The 18783-nt window shown below is 42.6% G+C and overlaps 1 protein-coding gene across 22 annotated transcripts in view; it reads right to left on the bottom strand.

The window, feature by feature from the left end:
- Nucleotides 1-18783, bottom strand: part of OCA2 (OCA2 melanosomal transmembrane protein) — a 431394-nt gene that overhangs the window by 234434 nt on the left and 178177 nt on the right. For all 22 annotated transcript variants that reach the window (XR_013536485.1, XR_008482351.2, XR_013536487.1 and 19 more), the window contains 2 exons: nt 7804-7863; nt 7100-7204 (listed from right to left, as the gene is read on the bottom strand). Coding sequence is in view for 15 of the 22 variants with exons in the window: in XM_054258175.2 (XP_054114150.2) it covers nt 7100-7204; nt 7804-7863 (165 nt within the window). In the remaining 7 variants the exon portion in view is untranslated. The remainder of the gene's footprint in view (nt 1-7099; nt 7205-7803; nt 7864-18783) is intronic.

The following is an 18783-nucleotide window of genomic DNA, read 5'->3' as shown; positions in this document are numbered from 1 at the left end:
CAACGAAGAAAATTCTAGGACCAGATAGCTTGACTGGTGAATTCTACCAAACAGTTAAAGAAAAATCAACACCAATCTTTCAAAAACTTCCAAAAAATGAAGAAGAGGGAACACTCCCTAACTCATTCCATGAGGCCATCATGACCCTGATACCAAGTCAGGCAAACCCACTACAAGAAAAGAAAGCTGCAGGCCAGTGCTCCTGTTGAAATGTGGATGCAGTCTATGCCAACATTCTCACAGGAAGAAAGGAACTGAAGGAAGCCATTGCCTTTACAAATAGGAGCTCGACGGAAAGACCCCAGGGCTTGAGAAAAAGAAGGCAAGACCACTTGCAGCGCAGGTAGCAGCACTCAGGAAACAAAAAATAAAGTAAGTGGTAATGGATAAGAGGGTTTTCTGTGAGCTAAAGAAATGTGAAGAAAGTTAGAAAGGTGCTATTTTTTACACAAGAATCCCAGGCTGATTTAGCACTTTAAATTGCATGAATGTATAATTTGATTTCAAAGCAAACACTGAACAACTAAGCAGCTCAAAAGAATAAGGAAAAAGTAAAATGCACAGTATGCTTGGTGGTACTAAGTGTTATGGGGAAAAAATTAGGCAAAAAGGGAGACAAGGAGGGTGAGGTTGTCAATTTAGCAATGGGAAGGAGTAATTCTTCAATCTCAATAAAAGGTGAAGGAGCAAGACCAAGCTCTAATGATCTGTGTAAAAAGAATGTCAGACAGAAAGCACAGAAACTGCAAAAGCCTTTATTATGTATGTATTTTTAGAGTCGGGGGCACAGGTGCAGGTTAGTTACATGGGTATACCATGTGATGCTGGGATCTGGACTTCAAATGTTCCTGTCACCCACGCAGTGAGCATAGTATGTGCTTGGTAGTTTTCCAACCCTTGTCCCCATCCCTCTCTCCTCCCTTTTGAAAACTCCATCGTTTATTATTCCCTTCTTTATGTCTGTATGTACCCAATATTTAGCTCCCACTTACAAGTGAGACCATGCACTGTTTGGTTTTCTGTTTCTGCATTAATTCACTTAGGACAATGACCACCAGCTCCAGCCATGTTGCTGCAAGGAACACAACCTCATTGTTTTTATGGCTGTGTGCTATTCCATGGTGTTTCTGTACCACATTTGTTTTGTTACATCCACCACTGATGGGCATCTGGGCTGATTCCATGTCTTTGCTACTGTGAACAGCACAGTGAAGGACGTGAAAGTGCACATGTCTTTTTGGTAGACCCATTCCATCTCCTTTGGGTATATACTCAGTAGTGGGCTTGCTGGGTTGAAATCCAAGGAAGCCACTATGGCTGCAGCGAAGTCAGCAAAGAGAAGAGGAATGAGAAGCGAGCTCAGGAAGGAAACAGCAGTCAGGCCTGTGAGATGCGCAGGCCACCGCCAAGACTTTGGGCCGTGGCAGGAAGCCTCTGTGGAGCACAGGCTCCCGGGGCAGGGAAAGAGTGCAAACAAAAGCAACAATGTGGAACACTCTGGGAACAGTGTGTCTGAAGCTTCTCTTCTACTGTGTGACAGCAGGAGGGCACGTGGTCCTTGCTGGGACTTCAAGGGACAGGGGTGTAGATGCCAAGAATGGATCAGATTCAGAACCTTGAGGGGCAGCTGATGGGTTGTTCAAGAAAGCGAGGGGTCAGCTGGCTGTCAGCCTCCGGGGCGTGAGCAACTGAGAGAATGCAGTCATGACTTACAAGGGTAAGGAAGAGTGGGGAAAGACGGAATCAGGATTTCAGCTTGGGACACATTAAGTCTATGATACCTGCGATGCCCCAGGAGACAGGCGGAGAGGCAGCTAGACACCCAAAGCTAGGCTCTGGGGAGCAGCCCAGGAGAGGTCTCTGTGGATGGCACTTGGAGCACATGCTCAGATGAGACCCCTGCAGCCGTGAGCCTAGAGAGGGAAGGTCAGAACTGAGTCCAGGGTTCTGGGCCTGGAAGATGGTGAGGGCCATGAAAGGAGGTGAGGAGGAGGGCCCCACATGGAGAGGAGAAGCACCCAGGTGCCCAGTGGTGAATGGTTCTGAGGGGTGGCCTCCATGTCATGTTTTTGACTGGCCAGGTTCCAAGGGAATCTCTCTTGAGGACAGGCACTGGTCCTTAGTGACCTTGCAGAGAACTATTTCCATGGATTATGGAAGGAAAGCTCAATTGCAATAAAGCCAAGAAAAAGGGAAGAGGTTACAATGAGTAGAGGGTGGAAGACAGACTGCCTTTCAAAGTGTCTGGTTACAGGAAGCAGAGGAAGTAGGGGAGCGGCAGGAAGGCCTGGAGACGCGGCAGCAAATGTGGATTCTCCTATGAATGATCAGCAGAGAGTGAAGAATACATGATGAAGGGAGGACAGTGGCATCTAGTCCTGGGCTAAGGGACCGGCCTGCACTGGGAGCCAGACATCCCCCCACACACACCCGGAAGGCAGGCAGGAGGCACTGGGTGGCCACAGCGTCACTGCTGGGGAAGTACCCATGAGGTTGCTCTATGTCCTCACAGATAGGAAGGTAGGTCATCAGTCCCTAAGGAGGGCAGTGCCAGAGGCCTGACAGTTCACAAGAGGCACACAGTACACGGCGCCCGAGCAGGGGACACGCTGCCCACCTAGAGCCAAAGAACTTTGAAAAAATAATGTAGACCTTCTCAAACTTTTTTTTTTTTTTGAGATAGAGTTTCGCTCTTTTGCCCAGGCTGGAGTGAGGTGACGCAATCTCGGCTCACTGCAACCTCTGCTAATTTATTGTGTGTATTTTAGCAGAGATGGGTTTCCACCATGTTGGCCAGGCTGGCTTCAAACTCCTGACCACAGGTGATCCACCTGCCTTGGCCTCCCAGAGTGCTAGGATTACAGGGTGAGCCACCTTGCCCAGCCTCCTCAGGCATTTTAAGTTCATATGTCAAATTTGCAATTCCAGTTTAGAATAGTTCCCAAGGATGTAGTCTGTATCGACATTCTTAAAGGCATCCCAACATTATTTTAAATATATACTTAAATTCAGATACCACCATATCATAATTCATCTAAAAATACATCTGAAGCTCCTTTTTTGCTGTGTGACCGCCGGAGGGCACATGGTCCTCACTGCCTGACCTCTGGCCCAGGCGATAGGTCTGGCTCAGGACCCTAGGAAGCTGATCCAGGAGGCACTAATCATCAGTGGGAGGCTGGCAGGGCTGACCTGACAGGTCAGGAAGGAGAGGCCCCTGAGGATGGAACTACCTGGGCAGCGTCAGAGGTGCCCCAGGCACGTGGCAAGCACATAGCGCTGGAGGAGGGCAGAACTGCCCAGGGCATGAGTGAGGGCAGCTGCAATCGGCTCCTGGCTGTGTAGGACTCAGCAGCCACCCCGCAGCAGTTCTTGGTGGATGCCCAGGGGCAGGGCATACAAGTGCCTCAGGTAAGCGTAGGGAGGGCTGCACCCTCACCAGGAGTCAGAACTGAGAGATCAATGGCAGTGAAACAGGGGACAGCTACTTATAGCTGGTAGGGGCACAAGCCCAGCTGACAGGCCTGGCCTAGATCTCCAATGCCAATGTGTGGAGTGGGTTACCTGGCACCCTGTCCAAATGCAGGCTCTGACTCAGGGTTCTGGGCTTCCAAGACCCTGCCCGGTTAGAAGCTCCCGGTGCCCAAGCCCCATTTGAGGGCAAAGGGCTGTGTGTTTTTGATGCAATGCATCCCTTCTCCCCATTCTGGAACTGCTGTCATGGCCACGCCGCATCTCGGGGCCACACCTCCAAACCGCTCATCGCTTTTCATGCCTCCGCCTCTCTGTGCTTTTGTTCTGTACCTGCATGTATGTTCTCACTTGGCTGCGAGCACAGCAACTCAGGTCTGACACTTCGCTCTTCTTCAATTCATTATTCAGTATTTTTCATTGAACACATTACAGGTTTTAGTTCCAGAAACTATATTTTGTGCTGTGCTTAAATCTGAGTGTTCTCATAATTTATCATTTGTTGTATTGTGTCTGTGGGACACAGCAAATAATCTCTTACACTACTGGTCACCTAAATGTGCCAGTTGGATTTTGTGGGGTGCCACAGAGCTGGGATCCGGTGGTATAGTGGCCGGACTGTGGGCCATGACAGGTGGAAGACCCTGACTTCTGGACCCAGCAGTGTTCCTCTGATGCTGCTCCCACCACCCAGAGGGCACCCATTGTGCACCCACAGAGCCCACCAGTCCCAGGCTCAGCATCCAGCACATAGGGGAAAGTGGCAGCTCTGCTCCTCCCATTTCTGTTTCTTTAACTCCAGCACTTCCTGAGCTCACACAATGGCAGAGTTGGGATTCAAGCCCAGACCCACCTCCTGCAGAACCTGAGCTGCTAATCATGCCAACTGCTCATGTTATTAAACCTAACTGCAATCTGCCAGGCTGGGTTCGATCCTCCACATAATTCCTTTCCTGTATGTTTCAGGATAGGAGGAGTTAAAACAAAAATGAGATCAAGTTTAAAAAATGTTTAAAGCTAAAGTTCAAGTGAAATGCTTTTGACTTTCATACCCTCTGAGAGAGTATTTTGACTTTCCTCTGAGAGAGTGCTCTCCTGTGCCAGGTGTCACAGCCCAGGATGTCTGCCCTGATACCTCCCGCGGGGCTAGGGGATGGGGCGAGACTGCAAAGAAAACTGTGGAAAGGAGATGCCTGAGAAGCTGCCTTCCACACAGAGGCTGAGTGACAGCACAGATAATGATGAGGGCCAACAAGTCAAGTAAAGGAAACCCACAGATTTGCGTGCATAAGTTACCAGTCTTTGAATTCAACATTCAGGAAAAGAGTAATAACCTTTCAACTTGAAAGCTGAGAACTCTTCCTGTTCAAGCAGATGAGGTTGGAAAATGAGGGTTTAAGTGGAGAAAGACTGCTGGGGAATCCTCAGTCATTACACTGCTTCTCAATGGTTCCAACACAGTCTTCAGGGCCCTGCAATGGAGTCCTAGGAACGCCACCCGCAGAGGCCACCGGCCTACCAGGAGGGGAAGAGGAAGGATGGAGAGGTGGTGGGTGTGAAAGGGACTTTCCTGTATGGAAATATTGCTTAAACATCTCCATGCCAAGAGAAGAGAAGAAACAGGAAGAGAAATATTCTGAACAAACGGGAACAGAGTTCACCCGCTACTCAGCACGCAGCTAACAACACAAATGCAGCACGAACAACCTCAGCTGAAGACACGCTTGGAGAGACAACACCACCCGAGAAGGGATGGTTCTGTTTTGTCTTGACTCACTTCCCTGGAATCCCGGCCCTGCACAGCCCAGGCGCCCACAGCTCTCCCCACCTATGTGGTGGCCTGCATTTATGGCACTGGAGGAGGCAAGGACACCTGCCCGCTCTCGGACCTTGTGAAGGTTCTACTCATGTTAAAATCCCCAGTGAAGAGTGTCCTGTGGACCTGGCCAATGACTCCAGCCAGAGGTGTGTTTTCACAACTAACAGAGGCTGGCGAGGAGGCAGGGAAGACGGGAGCTCTGCTGGCAAGGTGGCAGGAGCCCTGGCAAGGCACCCTGAGTTCACGATGTACCTGCGGCCGCGGGCAGGCACACCTGTCTCTCCTGATGCATTCCCAAGAATGTTTTTTGGTCTCCTTGTCCGTTCCTCAGCTGAACACTGGGTGAGTTCCCAAGTGGGTGCAGAGAGGACCAGGTACTTGAAGGGTTTGGTTAGAGCTGACCCTGAGGATGGTCCAAGAAGCCTGACCTCATACAGGCGAAGCTCAGACTCCTGAACTCTGTCGGTCTATGTGAGCCAGGCCAGGCCACAAAACTTTCAGGAAGGTGAGGAGCTGGCAGCAGGTGCAGAGGTAAGCATGACTACAAAGATCTCAGGCCTAAAATGAGACCCACATTGCCATACACATACTCTGCCAGTTATACCCTGGGTTCAGAGGGCTCCACAGCTATGCATTGTAAAGATCCTCCCTGTCAAGGGGCCCCTCTGTAGGCAGGAAACCCAGATCACCTCCCAAAGAGCCATTTCAATCACTGCATCCGTCAGAGACCAAGCCAGGGAGAGGAAACTATATACATGAGGGTTTGCTATAAATGGGCTGCCTCACACGATCGGGGGCCTGAGCCCTACATCCACCCAGAGGACAGCCCGTCATACCCAGAGGCTGCCACAGGGAAGGCAGATCCAGAGAAAGGATCAGCTCCCATCCAGGGAACGTAGAGGGCTGTGGGTTGGTGAAGTTGGCTCCCAGCACAGGGAAGGAGGGAGTTGAGAGAGACAGCTGCTACCAGTGGCAAAGAACAGGACTGGCAAAAGCACACGAGCCCAGCACCGTGCTGAAGAGGTGGCACCACATCACTAAAAATCAGGGTGCATCTCAAGTGGCAGGCAGTCTGGCAGGAGAGGCTAAGAGGTAGGGTCTGCGACTCTGAGGTGTGTGGCAAGCCCATCCCCTGCACATTGGGGACTTCACATGTTTGTGGCAGGACCCCAGGGACTTCTGGGCAAGTCCCTGGGCCTACCTTTACTTTGCTGGTTCTCAGTTCCTGCCCTTAGCCAAGCAATCGATGATGGCAGAAGCCACACCAGGAACAGGCTCATCTGCCCAATGAAAGGTCTATGATGTGCACTTCCAGTCCTAGCTGGGGCTCAAGGCCACACAGAGAAAGACCCTGCCCAAACCAAGCACCAGGAGCCACACAGGCTGGATAGAATAGCTTCTGCACCTGCACGGAATAAAGATGGAAGTCTCTGTGTTTTGATGTGTCACAATTTTCAAAGGGAAGTGAAGGGAAGGGAAGGGGAGGGAAAGGGAAAGGAGGGAAGGGGATTGGAATGAGGGGAAGGGGAGGGAAGGGAGAAAGAACAGGCTTTTCTGGGAGGGGTGGCAGCTCTCAGTGGGGCTGATCCTGAGACCACCAGTCACCACAGGACGTGCTGTCCACAGCAGCTGCAGAGCCTTAGCTCTGCTCCCTGCCAGCTGCCTTGGGCTCTGCTCACATTTTGCCCTCTACACCTGTGAGTGCAGCAAAGAGGCAGGCTTCATCCTCTGCTGCTGTAGGAAGGAAGGCTGAGCCCAGGCTATGTCCAGGCTGAAGTTGAGCCTTCAGCATGGAGGTGTGCAACTCACCATGGTAGCGGTGAAGGGGATGTTGTCGATGAGGGACGACGCCAGGGCTGAGACCCACACCACCAGGACAATGGCGGCTGTGAGGCGCTGCTCCTCCGGGACCATCTGGAAGGAGGACAATGGCAGCTGCATGTTCCATCACATGCACTTAGGGTCAGATCCCACCAGCCATGAGTCTCAGAGGGGCCAAGGGTGTTAGTCCTCCCTCTTACCTAACATCCCGAGACCAAGGCAGACACAGGTGTGCAAGTCAGGGCCACACCCACACAAGGAGCCTCCGCTGGGTTTCTACCGGCAATTCCCAGCTGTGCCCAGGCCTGCCAGCCCCTGGGCGAAAAGGCAGAGTGACCCCACCCCTCGTCCATGTCTGGTGGCTGCACACACTGGTCACATTGAGCTGATGGCCCAGCAGACCCCTGGGGTTCGGGTGCCTACAGCACTCATCAACTGAGGCTGGAGTCCAGCACGCTTCTTCTCAGACAGGCTTTAACTAAAGGCTAAAAGCAAAATTGCAGGCATCTGTAATTACATATTCTTTGGAAAAAGCCTGCCTTCATCTCTGGGCTGCACAGGATAAAACAGGTTCCCTGCTGTGCCTTTTTACATAATTAATGCGACCTGTTCCTACCAGAACTGTTTTTTTTTTTTTTCACAAAATCAAAGAACAATGGCTGGAGTACATTCTATGAGAGCATGTATCTTACCTTTATTAGCAAGGCAGTTTGTTCTCCGACGTATTCTATTAAGTGGAGATGTGCCAACGCCTGGAAGAAAGGATGTGTGGTGAGAATCAGCATAAAACCAAAAACACATGCGAGATTTAAAGAAAACATGTCTCAAAAATGAAAAGACGTGAACATAAGGTAAACCCAGACTCCTACTTCTTATAAAAGATCAGACTCAAATACACAGTCTATAAATAATTTACTATCATACATGCACAAAGAAGATTCATGGAGAAGAAGTCTGACAGCAGTGGCAGAAATCCCTCACTGATTAGCATTAATGTCCATGTTAAATTTAAATCCGAATGGAAGGCTCTCTTTACGACATGTGTATAGGGATGCTGCTCAATCATATATACCACTCCATATAGGTCTTTCAAGTAAGTCACATTTCCAATTTCTTTTTAAAGTTAAACATCACAGAGTTTGAAAAGAAGCTTTTTAATGCAGCTTTTATGATCTTCAAAGAAAGGAAGGAAAAGTCTCTTTAACTGATGCATGTAACTATTTTGACAATACTAGGTAGATTCAGAAAACTGTACCTAGGGAAAGGCAAGAAAGAGTAGAAGAGAGAAGATGAGGCGCAGGAGCCTTCTGCCCAGGCTGCCAGCGTCCTTTACAGTGATGCCCAGAGGCCCACGACAGAGCCATCATGGGAGGTCACTGGAAGGCAGGAGACAGGGCTTGCTCAGCTGCCCAGCACCTCTTCAGGTGTGGCCTTTTCACTGAGATTCAATCACGCTGAAAGACTGCGAATATTGAAAACATCAGCTTCTCCGTGTTATTTATTTATTTATTTAGACAGTCTTCCTCGTTGCCCAGGCTGGAGTGCAGTGGTGTGATCTCGGCTCACCGCAACCTCTGCCTCCTGGGTTCAACTGATTCTCTTGCTACGGCCTCCTGAGTAGCTGGGACTACAGGAGTGTGATGCCATGCCTGCTAATTTTTGTATTTTTAGTAGAAACAGGGATTTCCCATCTTGGCCAGGCTGGTCTCGAACTCCTGACCTCAGGTGATCCACCCACCTCAGCCTCCCAAAGTGCTCAGATTACAGGTGTGAGCCACCTCACCGAGCCAGCTTGTCCATGTTTAAATTAAGAATTTCAATCTACATACACAGTTGTTAGCTGACCTTCATTTAAAAGCTATGGAGCCCCAATGTTGGGTCTTCAGTCACAACTCTCCACCAAGTTTGCTTGTATATCAACTAAGTCATAAGAAGAATCTCTTTAGAGCAGAGTTTCTCGCCCTCGCCCTGGTAACTTAGAGCCAGGTCGTTCTTTGCTGTGGGGCTGACCTGTGCATTCCACAATGCTGAGCAGTACCCCTGGGCTGGCCCCACCAGATGCCAGCAGTACCTCACTACCACCCGTGTGACAGACAGTCGAAGGTGTCTCCAGACACACAGCCACTATCCTCTGGGCGGTAGAACCACCCCTTAAGAACCAATGTTCCCTGGGGGGTAAAATAAGACCCCATTAAGAACCAATGTTCCCTGGAGGGTAAAATCACCCACTGTTAAAGAATAATTTATCATAATCCAAATTTTATTAAATGAATTTTAAAACTGAAAAAATACTGAATGTAGCTATACCTTTTATTTTGCTTGATATCATCAGTTGAAAGAAAAATCAGAGGTCTAAGGGAAATTAAACTGTTCTGCCAAATGCCAAATAGAGATGGCTCTGTGTATATGACACACACACAGAGTATGGTGTGCACATCTTGAAGTGTACCTATAGACAAGTGTATTTACATACTTAGTAACATATGATTACCCTAAATATCATGGTCTGAGATATGCAGCGTAAGAAGACAAAATGAGATAAAATATTTAAAACACTTTAATATTGCACCTAATAGCTCAAAATAACTAATTTTTTTTAAATATGAAGAAAATACAAACATACTCTTTTACAAAAACGGCAAAAGAAGTAATTATCTAGCATATCCCTATGTATCAGGCCTAACACTGTAGGTATCCCATGTGTATTTGACAGTACGCAAAGTTTACGTGCAGTTGAAGATTACACGCATTCCTCGTCTCCTTCATCAGCTTATGCAGTGAGGAGATGACTGTGTGGTATAAATCAAGATATGCAACATCACTAGTCTCCATCACAGAAATGCTGATTCAGCACTGACCTGACATCCTTGTCCCACTGAAATAAGCCAATACAATAAATCATTGCTACCACTTCTTTCAAAATGATAAACTATGTCTAAGCGTCCCTTCTTCAGCCAAACAAATAGACCCTAGATAAGACATACTTTTTAGCACATTCTAAATCAGCACAACAAGGTATTGCTTTCCAAGGAACCTCTCCCCAGGAAAATGTTTCCTGCAGCTGTATATGAGCTTCAGAACTTGCGTGGCACAGGATGGAAGTGCCTTGAAGCTCCAGGCTGATGAAGCACTGGAGTCAGAGGAGCTATGAACACCTGTGAGTCGGGAGGCTCCACCAAGGTTTCTCACACTGAGCTAAGATCCTTGAAATGCACTAAAATTCTTCCCTGGCATCCAGCAGAAGCAGACACAGCAGTTTCTGGAGGAAAGCATCCCGCCTGCAGGCCCTCAGGAATCCCGCAGAATAAGATGAAGTGATGAGACTGTCGTCTCCATCTCCAGGGCTCAAGATGACAAGCAGCATGAATGAAAGCGGAAACACCAAACAGACCTAGCCAGATCCCAAAGCCGAACAGATGAGGATTCGTAGATACTGAATATAGAAGAGGAATTCTGCTTAAAGAAATCGCGGTTGGAAAGTATAAAAGTACACAATTAACACTGACCCTAGGTGAATTAAGAATGAAGGCCATCATCTTTAGATAACATTAAACCACTAAAAATACCAAAAGAATAAGTAGATAGCTGCCAGGAAAGGGGAACCTGAATTTTAAATAACTCTCAATTAAATCAAATAGAAATTGGCCAATCAAGAAAAATCAAGAAATTTTTTAATTTTTAAAAAAATAATAGAACTTTACATTAATTTTGAATGAATAAAAATGTAAATACAATCAAAATGCACATGAAAACTTGAGGGAAGCAGCTAAAGGGAAATCTGTAGCCTTAAATGTACACAATGGGAAACATGAAGCATGAAAATCAAAAGCTAAGCATCCATCTTTGTGAGTCCAGAAAATAACAACTAAACCCAAAAAAGTGAAGAGAAAATGGTAATTGTAAATGGAAAAGGGGAAAGAGAGAGAGTCACCAAAAACAACAATGAGAAAGAGATCATCACTATAAAGACACTACACTAAACAGATAATGGAGTAAAAAGACCCATCAACTCCAGCATTCTTTCTGCTTCTATACAGACACCATTTGATTTGGCACCATTTGTTGAACAAATGTTTTCTTCACTAAGTGAATTGCTTTGCCACTCTGGCTTAAAATCAGTTGTCTATTTAAATATAACATACACAGAGTCTATTTCTAGACTCTCAATTGTTCCATTAATCTATATCTATCTTTTGCCATTACCACAGTCTTGATTCTACAGCTTTATTATTAAGTCATGAAATCAGGTAAGTGCTCCAGAAGTTGTCCCTTTCTAAAAATAAACGCTTTAGTTATTTGAATTTAGTCATCTGTAGATCTGTATAAATTGTATAATTAGCTTGTCATTCTCTGCAGAAACCCTAGGTCAATTTTTATTCGAATTGCACTTAAATCTCTAAGTCAATATGAGAAGAACTGCACACTAAACAATAGTGAGTCTTCTGATCTATATATGGACTGACTGTATCTCTTCATTAGATCTTTAGATCTTTTACAAAAATTTCAAAATATCTCAGTAATTTTTTGGTATAGGAACCTTGAGTATACTTTTTAAGATTTATGCCTAGGTTTTTTTAGGGTTTGGGGTTCCACTGCAAATGCAATTGTTCCTTAAATATTTTCCAATTATGTGCTGCTAGCATATGAGAATATATTCATTTTTTGGATACTGAACTTGCATCTTCTAACCTTGCTAATTTATACATTAGTTCTGTGGTACTAGATTTTTTGTAGACTACCTCAGATTTTCTACATAAACAATCATATAGCCTGCAAACAAGAACAGTTTTACTTCTCTCATTTTCATGTTTCTGCCCTTTATTTCTTTATATGGTTGTATTACAAGAACTAGGTCCTTGAGTACATTGACTGTTGAATGGAAAAGGTGACTGCCTTGCTGCCAGTCTCATGGAAAAACAATTAGGTTTTTTACCATAAAGTATAAGGTTGACTCCAGGTTTTTCAAAAATGCCTTTCATTAATTTGAGAATTCATAGCTCGCTCTCAAATGCTTTTTCTGCATCTACCGAAATGATCATATGGTTTTTATCCTGCATTCTGTTAATATGGAAAATTATACTAATTTGTGAATGTTAAATCAACCTTGGATTTCCAGAATAAACTTTTCTTGGTTATACTGTACTATTTTACATACTGTAAAATTTGATTTGATAATGTACTTGGATCTATGTGAGTGGGAGATGTTGATCTGTAATTTTCTTTTCACATAATACCTTTGTCTTAATATCTGGGTAATACTAGACCTGCAAAGTAAGTGGAGAACTGTCCCCCCACCTCCATTATTTTCTGAAAGAGTTTTATACGACTGGTATTATTTCTTACTCAATGTTTAAGAAAATTAAACAGAGAAGCCATTTGTGTTTGGACTTTTCATTATATAAATAATTTTAATTACTAATTCAGCTGCTTTACAGATATAATTCTACTCAGATTTTCTATTAAAACTTGAGTCCAGTTGGTAAGTTATATCTTTTTAAGGAACTATTGCATTTCATGTAGGTCATTGAATTTGTTAGTATAAACTTGTTAACAGATTCTCATTTTTTAATTACTGTAGGGGCTGTGCTGATCACCTCTCTTTTCTTGATGATATTGGTGATGTGTTCAATTGCTTCTTTTCAAAGAAGCAGCTTTGGGGCTTAGTGGGCATTTCTGTGTTGTCCGTTTTCTGCTTTGTTGACTCTGATCTTATTGTTATTAGTTTCTTCTTCCTACGTATTTTAGTTTTACTTTCCATTCCAGCTTTTTAAAGTAGAACATTTGATAGCTGATTTTGGATCTTTCTTATTTTCTGTTGTATTTCATCTACAAGTTTCCCCCTAAACTAACTTCAGCTGCACTCAAAAGTTTTGATGTATGTTCATTAACATTTTACTTTGTAATATTATCTTATTCCCTTGTGATTTCATCTTTGACTCATGATTTAACTAGAAGTGTATTACTGACTTTCTAGACATTGAGGTTTTCCCAGACAGCTACTGATTTCTAACTTAAATTTGCTGTGCTCAGAGCATGTAATTCTTATGATGTAATATGGTAAAGCTGGTGAACTGACCATGCACACGAGAAGACTGAGATCTGTGGTTGCTGGATACAGCACTCTACAAATGCCCACTCAATCACGGTGCTTGGTAATGTTATTCAAGGCTGCTACGGCTTTCCCGGTTTTTTGGTTTTCAGTCTAGGTGTTCTATCAATTTCTAAAGAGTGATAAAACCTACTTCTATAATTGTGGAATTAACTATTTTATTTTAGTGAATCAATTGTGTCTTCAGTATTTAACAAATTACCAAGGTATATTACCAAGATATAATTGTTATGTCTTCCTTATAATCTGTCCCATTTATTATTAAAGGTCCCTCATTATCTCTAATTATATTACGTGTGCTAAAGTTTATTCTATGCCACTTTGGCCTTTTATGCTTATTATTTGCATTCTATGTATTTTTCCATTCATTTACTTTGAACATATCTCTATGCTTAATTTAAAAGCATGTCTCATATCACTGCTCAGCCTTACAGTTAAGATCAAGGGTAACATTATGTCTGTTATGAGCAGCATATATCAGAGCCTTACTCTCTTATCTGCTTTCTCAATAGTTTCCTCTTAATGGAAATGTTTGCAGTTAACATCATTATTAATATAGCTGCATTCAGGTCAACAAAATTATCATTTATTTTGTTTGTCTCATTTTTTAAATTCATTTCTGTGCCCATTTTCTTGCTTTCTTTTGGGTTACTTGAATATTATTTCCATCAGTTGGATCTTAATAATAACAATATTTATTATTAAATATTAAATGTTGTTTATATTTTAATATTTTATTATTATATTTTTAGTATTTACTCCATGGATTAAAATACACATACATAACTTCTCTACAGTCTATTTAAAGCTTTGAAATGATATAGCTCACTTTACGTCTCCCATTTCCCATTATGGTATAGGTATCATACAATTTATAACTATATACATTAAAACTCCCACCAGACAATATTATAATTTATACTTCCAACCATCAAACATATTTTGAACAACTTAAGAGGGAAAAAGTTAACTTTTACACTTCCTACTATTTACCATTTCTGCTGTTCTTCATCCCTAAAGATGTAATTTCTCTGTAGTATCATTTTGCTTCCCTGGAGAAATTCCATTAACACGTCTTATAGAGCAAGTCTGTAGGAAATGAATTCCAGTCATTTCCTTCATCTGAGAATCTCTCTCTTTTTTGCCTTTGTTCTTGAAGGATTATTTTGCTGATAGAGAATTCTGGCTTGAAAGATTATTTTTCAGCACTGAAAGAAGGTGCTCCACTATCTACTTGCCTCCAGGATTTCTGATGAGAAATTTGCAGTCATTCAAATCACAGTCCATTGTATGTCATGTATCACTCTTCTCTCACTGTTTTCAAGAATTTACTCTCATATTTGTTTTCAGCAATATGATTATGATGTGTCTAGGCAGAGTTTCCTTTATTTCATCCCATGTTTTCACTGAATTTCATGAAATTGTAAACATATCTTTGCAAGATTGATAATTCTCTGTCATTACATCTAAAATATCTTTTTCTCCTAAACTCTTGCTCCTCTTCTCTGAAACTCCAATTGTTTCTAACATTTCGATATATTTATTCTTTTTTAAAGTTCCAGGATACGTGTACAGGAAACACAAATTTATTACACAGGGAAATGCGTGCCAAGGTAGTTTTCTGCACCTATCAACCTGTCACCTAAGTAATAAGCCCATATGCATTAGCTTTTTATCCTGATGTTCTCCCTCTCCTTCTCTCCCCTGACAGGACCCAGTGTGGGTTGTTCTCATTGTTCAGCTCCCACTTATAAATGAAAACATGCAGAGCTTGGTTTTCTGTTCTTGTGCTAATTTGCTGAGGATGATGGCTTCCAGCACCACCCATGTCCCTGAAAAGGACATAATCTTGTTCTTTTCTATGGCTGCAGAGTATTCCATGGTGTATCTGTACCACATTTTTTTATCCAGTCTACCATTGTTGGGTATTTGGGCTGATTCCATGTCTTTGCCATTGTGAATAGTGCTGCAGTGAACATAAATGTGCATGTATCTTTATAACAGAATAATTTGTATCCCTTTGGGTATATACCCAGCAATGGGATTGCTGGCTTAAATGGTATTTTGGATTCTAGGTCTCTGAGGAATCGCCACACTGTCTTCAACAATCGTTGAACTAATTTACATTCACACCAACAGTGTAAAAGTGTTCCTATTTTCTCCAGAGTCTCACCAGCATGTGTGTTTTTTGACTTTTTAATAATTGCCATCCTGACTGATGTGAGATCTCATTGTGGTTTTGCTTTGCATTTCGCTAATGATTAGTGATGTTGAGCTTTTTCTAAAGTTTGTTGGCTGCATAAATGTCTTCTTTACATGTCCTTTGCCCACTTCTAAATGAGGTTGTTGGCTTTTTCTTGCAAATTTAAGTTCCTTGTAGATTCTGGATATTAGACTTTTGTCAGATGGATAGAGTGCAAAAATTTTCTCCCATTCTGTAGGTTGTCTGTTCATTCTGATAGTATCTTTTGCTGTGCAGAAGCTCTTCAGTTTAATTAGATCTCATTTGTCAGCTTTTGCTTTTGTTGCAATTGTTTTTGATATTTTTGTCATGAATTCTTTGTTTGTACCTATATTTTGAGTGGTATTGCCTGGATTTTCTTCTATGGTTTTTGTAATTTGGGTTTCATATTTAAGTCTTTAATCCACATTGAGTCAATATTTGTATAAGGTGTAAGGAAGGGGTTCAGTTTTAATTTTCTGCATATGGCTAGCCAGTTTTCCCAGCACCATTTATTAAATAGGGACTCCTTTCCCTATCGCTTGCTTTTGTCAGGTTTGCTGAAGATCAAGTGGTTGTAGACGTTCAGTCTTACTTCTGAGATCTCTATTCTGTTCCATTGGTCTATATGCCTGTTTTTGTGCCAGTACATTGCTGTTTTGGTTACAGTAGCCTGGTAGTATAGGTTGAAAGTGGGCAGCATGATGCCTCCAGCTTTCTTCGTTTTGTTTAGGATTATCTTGGCTATACACCCTCATTTTTGGTTCCAAATTAATTTTAAAATAGTTTTTTCTGTGAAGAATGTCAATGGTAGTTTAATGGGAATAGCACTGAATCTATAAACTACTTTGGGCAATATCTTCTTCCTATCCATGAACATTTGAATGTTTTCCCATTCCTGGGCCCTCCCTGTTTTCCTTGAGCAGTGATTTGTAGTTCTCCTTAAAGAAGTCCTTTACTTCCCTTGTTAGCTGTATTCCTAGGTATTTTATTCTCTTTGCAGCAATTGTGAATGGGAGTTCATTCATGATTTCCCTCTCTGCCTGTGTATTGTTGGTGTAGGAATGCTTGTGATTTTTGCACATTTTTTTTGTATCCTGAGACTTTGCTGATGTTGTTTATCAGCTTAAAAAGCTTTTGGACTGAGAGGATGGGGTTTTCTGGATTTAGGATTATGTCATCTGCAAACGGTGACAGTTTGACTTCTTCTCTTCCTATTGAAATACCTTGCCTGATTGCCCTGGCCAGAACTTCCAATACTATGTTGAATAGGAGTGGTGAGAGAGCGCATGTTTGTCTTACGTCAATTTTCAATGGGAATGCTTCCAGCTTTTGCCCATTCAGTATAATATTCATTGTGGTTTTTCATAAATGACTCATTATTTTGAGATATGTTCCATCAATACCTAGTTTATTGAGAGTTCTGGACATGAAAGGATGTTGAATTTTATCAAAGACCTTTTTTGTGTCTATTGAGATAATCATATGGTTTTTGTCTTTAGTTCTGTTTGTGATGGATTACGTTTACTGATTTGGGGACGTTGAACCAGCCTTTTGCCTTGAGGATGAGGCTGACTTCATTCTGATGAATAAGCTTTTTGATGTGCTGCTGGATTCAGTTTGCCAGTATTTTATTGAGGACTTTTGCATCAATGTTCATCAGGGATATTGGCCTGAAGTTTTCTTTTTTTGTTGTATCTCTCCCAGGTTTTAGTATCAGGATGATGCTGGCCTCATAAAATGAGTTTGGGAGAAGTCTCTCCTTTTAATTGTTTGGAATTCTTTCAGAAGAAAATGGTACCATCTCCTCTTTGTACCTCTGGTAGAATTCAGCTGTAAATCCACTGATCCTGGGTTTTTTCTTATTGGTAGGCTGTTAAATACTCATTACGGCCTCAATTTCAGAACTTGTTATTGGTCTATTCAGGGATTCAACTTCTTCCATGTTCCAGTCCTGGACTGGATCTATCTCTTCTAGATTTTCTAGTTTATTCACATACAGATGTTTATAGTATTCTCTGATGGTTGTATTTCTTTGTGGTCAGTGGCGATATCCCCTTTATCATTTTCTATTTTGCCTATTTGATTCTTTTCTCTTTTCTTCTTTACTAGTCTATCTAGCAGTCTATTTTTTTTATTTTTTCAAGAATCAACTCCTGGATTCACTGATTATTGGAAGGGTTTTTCTCTCTCTCTAGTTCCTCCAGCTTCACTGTCATCTTGGTTACTTATTGTCTTCTGCTAACTCTGGGGTTTGTTTGCTCTCGGTTCTCTAGTTTTTTTAGTTGTGATCTTAGTGTGTCGATTTGACGTCTTTCCAGCTTTCTGATGTGGGCATTTAGTACTGTAAATTTCCCTTTTAACACTGCTTGAGCTGCATTCCAGAGATTCTCTTTGTTCTCTTTGGTTTCAAAAAACTTCTTGATTTCTGCCTTGATTTCATTATTTGCCCAGGAGTCATTCAGGAGAAGGTTGTTCAATTTCCATGTGGTTGTGTGGTTTTGAGCAAGTTTCTTATTCTTGAGTGAAACTCCAATTTTTGCTCTTATTACACAGCTTTAGAAAAGAAAAATTTCTCTAAGTTCTTCAGATTGCATGATTTACATTGATCTATGTCAGTCAACTGACTCTTTTCTCTGCCATAGTCACTCCACTATTGAACCCAACAATCAACTTTTTTTAATAAGGCATTATAGTTTTAATTTCTAACCTTTGTATTAGATTTTCTGATATAATTTCTATTCCCCCCTGAGAATTCCCAACTTTCCATTCATTTCAAGTGCATTTTCTTTACCTTATTGTTTGTAGATATAAAAGATACTTTAAATTGTTTAGTCATTTCAATATCTGGGTCCTTTCAGGTTTAATATCTGTTGATTGTGTTTTTCCCTTGTAAATTTATTGCATTTTTTTCTTATTCTTTCTGCAGAGTCCTTTGATACTCTCTCCTAAATACTGTCAATGTTAACATATGTAAACGATGGATTCTGTTTGAATTTTCTGGATTTTTTTTAACTTAGAAGCTAAGTAGCTTCAGGCCACAATTTCTGTCACAATTTCTAAGGGAAGTGGTTCAAATTTCCTGGGGTCACTAGAGCCTGTCTCACACATGCATCTTCCAGTAGTCAGCAACTGCCTGTGCAGATGGTTCAAATCTCTGCTGAGTTCTCTACGCCTCGCCATCTTGCTTCATGCCTGTCTAGCACATACACCATTCAAGGGTTGGTCAAAGACCTGTATGGATGGCTCTGACCTCAGTCAGTCATGGGTCAGCTCTCTGGGCCTTTGCTGGTCTGGTCTGAGTCTATCCCCACACCACTTTGTTCTGAAGTTAGGCTGAGG

Source organism: Callithrix jacchus, chromosome 6 (assembly GCF_049354715.1).
Source record: "Callithrix jacchus isolate 240 chromosome 6, calJac240_pri, whole genome shotgun sequence".
NCBI lineage: Eukaryota > Metazoa > Chordata > Mammalia > Primates > Cebidae > Callithrix > Callithrix jacchus.
Note: the sequence above shows the minus strand (reverse complement) of the source record. Positions and strands in the feature narration are given on the sequence as shown.